This window comes from Nycticebus coucang, chromosome 11 (genome assembly GCF_027406575.1).
Source record: "Nycticebus coucang isolate mNycCou1 chromosome 11, mNycCou1.pri, whole genome shotgun sequence".
NCBI classification, from domain to species: domain Eukaryota; kingdom Metazoa; phylum Chordata; class Mammalia; order Primates; family Lorisidae; genus Nycticebus; species Nycticebus coucang.
In genome coordinates this window covers 96,480,111-96,490,947 of record NC_069790.1, presented here as the reverse complement: position 1 = coordinate 96,490,947, position 10,837 = coordinate 96,480,111, and the positions used below count along the sequence as shown (strand labels likewise).

At 35.1% G+C, this 10,837-nt stretch overlaps 1 protein-coding gene across 1 annotated transcript; it reads left to right on the top strand.

The window, feature by feature from the left end:
• Nucleotides 1–8,977: 8,977 nt before the first annotated feature.
• LOC128560093 (60S ribosomal protein L9-like) lies at nucleotides 8,978–9,412 on the top strand. Its single transcript, XM_053553585.1, has one exon. The coding sequence runs from the start codon at nucleotides 8,978–8,980 to the stop codon at nucleotides 9,410–9,412; it is 435 nt and encodes a 144-aa protein (XP_053409560.1).
• The last annotated feature ends 1,425 nt before the right edge of the window (nucleotides 9,413–10,837 follow it).

Sequence of the window (10,837 nt, the reverse complement as noted above, 5' to 3'; positions counted from 1 at the left end):
ACACTGGGAATTGAATTATGTCTGTTGTGTCTGGCAGTGACTGAGGATTTTCCCCTCTTTTTGTATATACACTAGATCAAGCACTATTTGCTGAAATAAATCACCCTTTCTTTATGATTTTGCAGTTACATCTTTATCATAAATCAAGAATCATCATGCATGTGAATACCCAGGTCTATACCCTATTTAATTATACTATTTTTCTATCTTTGTGCCAATTCATCATTTACCATTAAAATAAATATTGATATTCAAATTTTCTCTATTCTAGGATGAGACTGGGTATTCTTATTCTTATTAAAAACATGTTTTTTAATATATTAATAATTTCAGATTCAAAGCTAACATAGAATTCTGGTTGATATTACAAAGAATCTCTATGTTTCCAACCAAATCACTGTTTTTAGTAGAAAAGGCTGAACTCTGAATTTATTGAAAAAGTGCCAGAAACTAGGGGACTATGTATTGCCATCCACACACCTTATTTAAAAGATAAGTTCCAGTAACAAGCAGTAAGCGTCAAAAAATAAATGCCACCTGGACCCTTTGGTCCCCTTCCTCTCTGATAATAAGAAATATTCATGCTCATCACCCTGTTATGTTCCCCACCTCTCCTTAGTGAACAATATAACTGGGGCACAGTTCAAAGAGCACCATCACATGCACCAGATTGAGATTGTGGTCCCAAATCTGTCACTCTGATGTATATTACTTGATAATTCATTGAAACTCATTGGATTTTATTTCTCTTGAGAATGAAATTGACCAGGTAAATTCCATTATTCCTAAAATCATTTCCTTCTGAAAAAAAAAATCTATTCTTTAAAAGAAATTTGGCTTTGTCTTTTAGATTTCTGCCTTTAAAAGTCAATGGATAGGGAAGCAAAAGATATTTGTACCAGAATGCTTATTGCAGCCCAAATTATAATTGTTAAATCATGGAAAAGCCCAAGTGCCCATCGACCCACGAATGGATTAATAAATTGTGGTATACGTACACTGTGGAATATTATGCAGCCTTAAAGAAAGATGGAGACTTTACCTCTTTCATGTTTACATGAATGGAGCTGGAACATATTCTTCTTAGCAAAGTATCTCAGGAATGGAAGAAAAAGTATCCAATGTACTCAGCCCCACTATGAAACTGATTTATAGCTTTCATATTAAAGCTATAACCCAATTATAACCTAAGAATATGGGGAAAGGGGAAAGGGAGGGAAGAGGGGAAGGATGAGTGGAGGGAGAGTAATTGGTGGGACCACACCTACGGTGCATCTTACATGTACTCTTACAAGAGTACATGTGAAACTTACTAAATGTAGAATATAAATGTCTTAACACAATAACTAAGAAAATGCCAGGAAGGCTATGTTAACCAGTGTGATGAAAATATGTCAAACGGTCTATAAAACCAGTGTATGGTGCCCCATGATCACATTAATGTACACAGCTATGATTTAATTAAAAAAAATTTAAAAAATAAAAATAAAAATAAATAAAACCAGTACATGGTGCCCCATGATCACATTAATGTACACAGCTATGATTTAATAAAAAAAAATGTTTTTAATTAAATTTGTACATTTATAAAGATATTAGGTAATTCAAGGATATGTACAAATTTGGAATTAAATGTTTTTAGATATGTACATTACATTTTTTTCTGGGATTGAGGGCAATCCTATATTTTAGAGGACCTCATTTTAATAAGGCTATATGAAAACACTGATGCAAACACTTTTTAAAAAGTATATGGAAAGAAATGCAGGGAGAAGGTAGGGAAGGGGGAGGTTTGATAGAGGGAGGGTAAATGGTGGGACCACACTTATGGAGCATATTGCAAGGGTACAAGTCAAATCTATCACGTATAGAACATAAATGTGTTAACACAATAATCAAGTAAAAGAGGCAAAAGCTATATTAATTAGTTTGATGTAAGCACTCCAAATTGTATAAAAAAAGCAACACATTGTACCCCACATATGCATAAATGTATTCATGATCTATGTGTACATGACTTAATAAAAAAATTAAAAATTAAAAAATTAAAACTTGTTTAAAAAAAGTATATGGAGAAGATTTATAGGGACCCATCATTGACCATATTTGTTGTGGCTATAGCTCTTTTTGTATAACTGTATTTGTTACCATCTTGGAGAGTATATGTGAGCCTTTAACGAAGTGCATACTAAATGTGCTATAATAGTTGTTTGAAAATTCTGTTAAACATCACTATGCTTACTAACTCATTCATCACCAGTGTTGTGATTTGCTGTGGTAAAGTTATGCTATGAAAAAAATTTTTTGGAACATTGAAGCATATGGTGCCAGATGCCAGGGCATACTAGTAATAAGAAAATTAGGACATAGAAATTACCTCACAATAATGTGTCTGGAGTGAAAACTTAAAGTGTAAATCAGAAAGCAATTTGAAATTTTAAGGTTAATGCTACATAAAAATAATGACCCTTAATAGCAATATAATATACTCTGGTCTTCTAAACAAAGAAAACATAGTAAGTGCAGTACGTATACAATTATTCAGTATTTTCCTTTCAGATACGAATTATGCAGAAATAAAGCAAAATCTCAAAAGGTTATGGAGATAGTTGCAGAGTGGGGACTTGAACTCCAGAACTCGAGCTCCAGCTGCAGAATTCCTCAAGGCTCCCCTACTATTTGATATAAAAATGGAGGAAAATAAGTTGGGTTTCTTTTATAGAGTATGGCAGACACCAGGAACTATTTCATGTTCAGTGATTATTTTCAGGCTCACTATGCCTCTATTGAAACATAATCAACACATCATCTTAAGAATAAATACCTCAGGGGCGGTGCCTGTGGCTCAAAGGGGTAGAGCGCCGGCCCCATATGCCAGAGGTGGCGGGTTTAAACCCAGCCCAGCCAAAAACTGCAAAAAAAAAAAAAAAAAAAAAAAAAGAAAGGAAGAATAAATACCTCAGAATTCTTATTGAATTTTTCCGAAATTTTAAGCTCATGTGTGCATTAACAGCACTTGGAAGATTTCTGCCTGAAAGCAGGGGAAGGCAACTTCTGCTACCTGCCCTTCCTTATGACACACGCTTGAGGCAGCAAGTTTGTAGTGAATGCCTTGTGTTGTGAAAGGTAAACCACGGAAAATAACACTGAGTACTACAGCCATGCCCTTTAATCTATATACTTCATCAGTTCATTAGGCCCATTCTTTGCAATTGGAAAACACAAAATTTTCCCCACTTTGAAAACTGAAGACAAAAAGCAAGTCACAAGAAAATATTGTCCATCTATGTGATTATTGTTCTGTAGGAGAACCCCTCTTTGCAGTTTGCAAACAGTCCTAAACCTGCCTACATCCCCACCTGTCAACCTCGACTCTAATTTTATATACTCTTTCCGTTCCTTTCTAAAGACTTTAAACCAAAATATCAGGAAAATAAAAGATATTTTTATGGGAATGGTGAAATCACCAGCGCCGTCCACTAGAAAATGATAAAATGCTCTCAGAAAATTGGTTGCTGAGGCAGGTTCAGAGGATTATTCTGACAACTATCTTGAAAATTCAAAGAATGAAGCCTAAGAGACCTACATCAAATGGAATATTAAAATATGTTTAATATACAAATCCAACAGCCCTAATAGAAATAGAACCATTTCATCCTAGTTAAAAATATGTAAATAATTAGCAGATTTCATTGGCTGGTCAGTGACCCTAAATAGAGTAGTTTGAGCCTTAAAAAAATCTAATGTTCAATAGGCATTGCTGATAAAACCCCTCTTTAAAAGTACTTTTATTATATGAAGTGTACAGGAATTTTTCTTTCCCTATTTCCCTCTCTACATTTTATTTTCTCTCCGATATTTTGTGTAAAATTTAATAGATTATCTTATGACATGCCTGAAATGCCTACTAATCCATCAACTGGCTAGTCTGAATTAATTTTTAATCCAAATTATATATTTCAAGAATGTAGTTTTATTACATGCTGCTATTAAAAAATACAATTAACTTCAAACTACAACAACAAAATCTACACATGCAAAAATCTGTGGGAATGCTCTGTGGGGGCAGATATTTAAAAACATCTAGCTCCAATTCTGGTCTTCTCATCTACAAGAATATAATAGGAGGTTCATAACCGGGAGCCAAATTCAGATTGCACAATTACCTAACAATTGCAATCAGTGTAACCTGGCTTATTGTACCCTCAATGACTCCCCAACAATAAAAAAATAAAATACATTCTGTGGAAATTGCATAGCTATTTTTGATGCTATTACATTCAAAACTTTGGAGATAGTTTTTCTTTCGGTCTAAGGGTTCCACAATGTTTCTTGTATTCCAAGATGACAAATAGCTATCCATATCATACTAATGAAATAAATTTTCATCATATAAGGATACACATTTCTTCCTTATACATAAAACCCACATTTTTATGTTTTTAGATAGCATCCCTAAAAATAAAATATTTGGATAGATTCTGGAACAATCCTACAGATACTGATTACCAGTAAGTTATAAAATTAAAGAACTGGAAGTAATCATTCTAAGCAAAATGCAATTGATTCACAGTAACAAAATATATGCTGGGCACATCACCCAACAATTACATTGAGCTGATGGCAAAAGAGACTTCTTCCTGCCAAAGCAATGCCTTGAAGAAGATAGTGTTTATTTTTGCCTTATGCACACAAGGTTTAGCAGTAGGCAGTCAAGGTCCAGTCCAACTACTCTGCACTAAAAGCTAGGTTCGATCTCTTTCTATCTTTACACATCCCTACCCTTAGCATTTGGCTTCTATCCTGAAGTTTACCTAACGGATTGTTTCAAAACTTCAACAATCACATCCATAGCACACAGTAAAATAAGCTTTCTTAGATGCTACATTGAAATTTGACTTACATGTCAAGAAAACCCTATTTAAGCACATTGCCATCCCCAGTGATACAGGAGTCCTGTTACTGACAAAAGGCAGAATAGATGGTTATTAGGCAACTATCAACCTCTTAGGCTCTTAAACTAAATAGTTGCCAACTATTGAGCTTCATTGTAAACAAGAAAAATGTGTAAGCAAAGACATTAGATTTTTCTTTTACTTAAAGGGAATCGCTAGAATTTCCTTTCTGAAGACCTTAAAATTAAGTTTCTCCTACAATTATGAAATTTCTATAATTAAATTTATTTCCTTAGGCCAGGAGCAGTGGCCTACACCTATAATTTTAGGACTCTGGGACGTCAAGGCAGGAGGATATCTTGAGCTCAGGAATTTGAGATCATCCTGAGGAAAATAAAATAAATTACACAGGCATTGTGACAGATGCCCGTAGTCCTAGCTATACAGGAAACGGAAGCAGAAGGATTGAACCTTGGAATGTGGGGGTTGCTGTAAGCTAGGCTGATACCACAGCACTCTGGCTCAAAAAAAATTATTTTCTGTCTCAAAATAATTATTTATTCAGACATTTAGTATAGTATTGGATGGCTATATTACAAATATAAAAGACTCTTCTCAGTGAGATAGTAAGTGGCATGTAAGACAGAATAGAATAGGGATAAATAGCAATAAACAATTATCTTTGATGGATCAAAGGAAAAATTCTATTCTGCCTGAAGAAATTCAAAAACTCTTTCACAAGGACAATAGACCTAGAGCTGGGTATTCATATATAAATTTAATATAAATCTATGGAAGTATATCTTCTTGGTTGAGAAGTCAATCTATTAGATGGTATTATTCTATTACAAATGTCTTTTCTTAAATTCTGAATTAGAAATTTTTCTAGTTTTTTAGCTAGCTATAATGAGCTCTCTAGTTTCACCACCCTACTTGCAGAGCTCTCGCTAATTCCATTTATTTCAACTTATATTCATTGAAACACATGAGAAACACCTTTAAAAAGTACAACAGATATTTCTGTTTATATTCACTCCTCACCACATAGTATTTTAATTATCTGCATTTTATTCTTCTATTCTATGATTATTGAGTGCTTGATCATTGTTGTGTTTTAGTAAAGAGAATTCATTGCACACATACACCCCCCCACCATGCTTCTCCCTACTTCAAAATAAGTAATGAAATACAGCATTTTTATCATCTTGAATTTTACAATTACCCTTTTTGAATCTTGAAACTATTTCTTCATTTGGCTTTTATCATCTCACAGGGCTTAGTCAATGAGATTGTCTATGTAAACTCTGAGATAATGTTTGTATTTCAAGATTTAATGTAAAGGAGCTATTAAGTTATGATGAACAGAGTTGCTTTCTAAAATAAAGAAAAAGTTCTTTCAAGAAAAAAGGGATGTTAATGGTGGCTAGCTTGATTACTAAGAGGTAATTAAGTTTAGCATTTATGATGCCTTTTGTAATCTTCGAAATAGCAAGGGAAAAAAACAATTTTTAAAAAAACTTAATATCTGGTCTCTACAGACAGTGAACTGGAGATGAGAAACTTTGAATACAAAAAAAATCAAGGAAAAGTAGTGAATAAAGTTTGAAAGTATCTGTTGGACAATTCACTTAGATAGCTTTATGTGATTATATATGCTATTTCAGTTACCACTTTGCTTTGATGGTGCTCAGTGATTCAGTATTGTTAAATGTCCATATTACCTAGAGCAATCTGCAGACTCAATGAAATCCCCATCAAAATACAAGTTACATTCTTCACAGAAAAGAAAATAATAATAATAAAATATACATAGGTCCACAAAAGACCCAGATAGCCAAAGCCATCCTAAAGAAAAAGAACAAAACTGAAGGAATCACAACACCTGACTTCAAATTTTATTGCAGAGCAGTAGTGACCAAGACAGCATGGTACTGGAATAAAAACTGACACAGAGACCAATGAAACAGAGTAGAGAACCATGAAATAAATCTGTACATTTGTAGTTGATTTAGCTTCTACAAAGTTGCCATGAACATACAGTGGTAAAGGATAGTCTATTCAATAAATGGTTCTCAGAAAACTGGATATCTATATACAGAAGAATGAAATTAGACTCTTATTTCTGTCCATATACAAAAATCAAAATAGATTAAAGACTTAAATCTAAGGCCAAAAACTATGAAACTATTAAAAGAAAACATTGGATAAATGTTTCAGTACATTGTCTGGGCAATGGTTTCTTCAATACCAACAGCACAATACCCACAGCACAACCAAAACAAAATTGGAAAAATGGGACCACATCAAGGTTAAAAAACAAAACAAAACAAAACAAAACTATGCACAGCCAGGAAACAATATAAGCAAAGGGAAGACACAACCCACAGTTTGTGAAAATATTTGCAAACTACCCATCAGACATGGTATTAATAAATATAATATATAAGAAGCTCCAACATTTTAATAAAAAATGTAAATAATCCAATTGAAAAATGGGCAAAGGACCTGAATATACATTTGTCAAAAGAAGACATACAAATGGAAATAGGTATATGAAAAGTTGTTCAACATCATTGGTCATCAGAGAAATGCAAATCAAAACTATAATGAGATAGTCCACCCCAGTTAAAATGGCTTTTATAAAAAGACAGATAATAACAAATTCTGGCAAGACAGGGGAGAAAGGATAACTCTCATACACTGTTGGTGAGAATATAAATTTGTAAAACCATGATGGAGAACAGTATAGAGGTTTCTTGAAAAACTAGAAATAGAATTATCACATGACCCAGCAATCACACTGCTTGGCATATATCCAAAGGAAAGGAATTTAGCACATGGAAAAGATATGTATACTCTCATGTTTATTGCAGAACTATTCACAATAACCAAGATGTGGAATTAACCTACATGTCCAAAACAGAGAAATGGATAAATACACTGTGGTACATATATACAATGAAATGCTATATAGCCATAAAAAAGAGTGAAATACCACCATTTGCAACAACATGGCTGGAACTGGAGAAAATTATGCTAAGTAAAATAAGCCAAGCACAGGAAAAGGCAAATCTCCCATGTTCTTACTGACATGTGGGAGATAAATAGTAAAAACAATTGATCTCATGAAGATAGAGGGTATAACAATGGTTATCAGGGCTGGGAAGTGTAAGTGAGGATGGGTTAATGGGTACAAAATATAGCTAACTAGTTAGAATGAACAACATTTGATGGTACAACAAAGTTACTATAATCAACAATATGGGTATAGTTTGAAATAATTTAAGGAGTGGAATTGGAATGGTCCTAATACAAAGAATTGATAAATGCCTGATGTGATGGATACCCCAGTTACCCTGATTTGACTAATTCCTATTATATGCCTGTATCAAAACATCACTTGTACCCTATAAAGGTCCATGGTCCACCTATCTCTACTCAGGTGCCCAAGTGGTGATGGAGGTCTGTTAACACCTGTTCATGGGACATGCAAAAGCTCTTATCTTCCCTTCTTGTCCCTGCAAGGGCAATGCAGAGGTGGTACAATGAAGCTATCCTGAGGTAGATACAACACTCTGAAGCTGGGACTTCAAAATGATGCCAGCGGCAGTGCCCAAGTTTAAGAAGTCAAGAGCACCTCACTGAAACCTCTCTGAAGCAGCGTAGCTGCACAGTCTTCAGGCAGCTCCACGTGTCAGTCCACTACAATGGAGGGTCCCGCCCGTAGCTCCGATTGCAATATTCAGAGGGGGTCATATGGCACTCTGGACATTTCTGTCCCTTCCCCACATGCAGGTGCCTTCCCTTGGAATCTTTAATTCTGCCAAGTGGGAAACCCAACTTCCCTCTCCTTCCTTCTGGTGCCTCCTGTCACTTCTCTGTTTGTTCCCAATGTTCTCTCTTAGATGACCAATCCAAAGGGGACCGTCAACTTGCCACTTTCTGTCCTCTCCATGAGAGTGACGTGTGCAGGCTGCTTCTAGTCAGCCATCTTGGTCCCTTTCTCAGGAATTCCTAGCTTTTGGTCACATCTCTGAGAATGAAGACCATTCTCAGCAATTAGACTGTCAATATTCCAGAAAATGTGGACATCACTCTCAAGGGACACAGTGAAGGGTCCCAGAGGAACCCTGCGGAGGGACTTCAACCACATCAATGTGGAATCCAGTCTCCTTGGAAAGAAAAAGAAGAGGCTCCGGGTTGACAAATGGTGGGGAAACAGAAAGGAACTGGCTACTGTTCGCTCTATTTGTAGTCAAGTACAGAACATGATCAAGGTCGTTACCCTGGGCTTCTGTTACAAGATGAGGTCTCTGTACGCTCACTTCCCCGTCAATGCTGTCCAGGAGAGTGAATCTCTCATTGAAATAAGAAATTTCTTGGGTGAAAAATACATTTGCAGGGTTCGGGTGACGGCAGGTATTGCTTGTTCAATATCTCAAGCCCCAAAATATGAGTTGATCCTTGAAAGAAATGACATTGAGCTTGTTTCAATTTCAGCTGCTTTGATTCAGTAAGCCACAACAATTAAAACAAGGATATCAGAAAATGTTTGGATGGTATTTATGTCTCTGAAAAAGAACAGTTCAGCAGGCTGATGAATGAGATGGAAGAGTTGTCCAGCTGCAGCAAGATACAGGGTGATTCCTAAGACCTATTTGAAATTTTAATGATGCAATAAAAGACCTATTCATTTAGGGTGGGGAATTTCTGAATATAAACATTCAGTCAACATTTATATTTCCTAATTGTCCTGATTATCTCATAGAATTTTAATCATTTGTTTAAATCATAATCTAAGTAAAGTCCATGTATGGCCAATGATAGCAAAGTCTCTTAAGTCTCTTGTAACCTCCATAAAAAATCCTTCCTTTTGGGCGGCGCCTGTGGCTCAAGGTGTAGGGTACCGGTCCCACATGCTGAAGGTGGCGGGTTCAAACCCAGCCCCGGCCAAAAAAGAAAAAAAAAAAAAAATCCTTCCTTTTTCATCCTTGCACATTATATATGGAAGAAACTGAGGGGTTTTTTTGTGTGTGTGGTTTCTCGCAATCTGAATTTTTCTGATGGATTAGTTTGGTATCATCTAACATATCCTCTGTCACCTATATTTTCTGTAAATTGATAGAATAGAAAATGAACAGATTCAAATTTTTTATTTCCTTGTCAAAGATGCTTTATCCAGGGGTCCTCAAACTGCGGCCTGCGGGCCACATGCAGCAGTGTGATTATATTTGTTCCCGTTTTTTTTTTTTTTTTACTTCAAAATAAGATATGTGCAGTGTGCATAGGAATTTGTTCATAGTTTTTTTTTGTTTGTTTTTTTTTAAACTATAGTCCAGCCCTCCAGCGGTCTGAGGGACAGTGAACTGGCCCCCTGTTTAAAAAGTTTGAGGACGCCTGGGAGATCCACCATGAATCACGTAACATCTGCCTCTCTTCTATCTGCCTTGTAATATGAGCAGTCATTGATGTTTGATGCCAACAACTATTATTTCTGCAAAGTTTTCAAGATGGTCATTATTAAATTCTATCACATTTTATTATTATTGTATTAACAATAATATTTTGGTAAAATGGAGCTTCTGCTTACCAATTATATAGTATAGATGGCATAGGAAAGGCAGAGTAAATGTTCGATTCTTTCCCTTTGTTCACAAGCATCCATGAGTTTGCTCACTAATATTCTTCAAATTGTAAACAAGTTATTTTTTTTTGGTGTCATTTTAGAGTCTTGTATGTGAATGCATTTGATATGTTTCCAGTCTATTGTAGTTATTGTCCAAGATGCCATTTTTATCTAATGAAAAGTCTTTACATGAGAACAATTCTGTTCTTGTGACATGACACAATATATTTTTTCCAGTTTAACAATTTCATTTGAGTGAAACCATAGTGCGTAATCTTTTGTCTGAATGTTTCCACACACCATATTGTCTATGAGA

Excerpts from the sequence above, each read along its gene's own strand:
- LOC128560093 (XM_053553585.1), top strand. The coding sequence starts at position 8,978 with ATGTGGACATCACTCTCAAGGGACACAGTGAAGGGTCCCAGAGGAACC.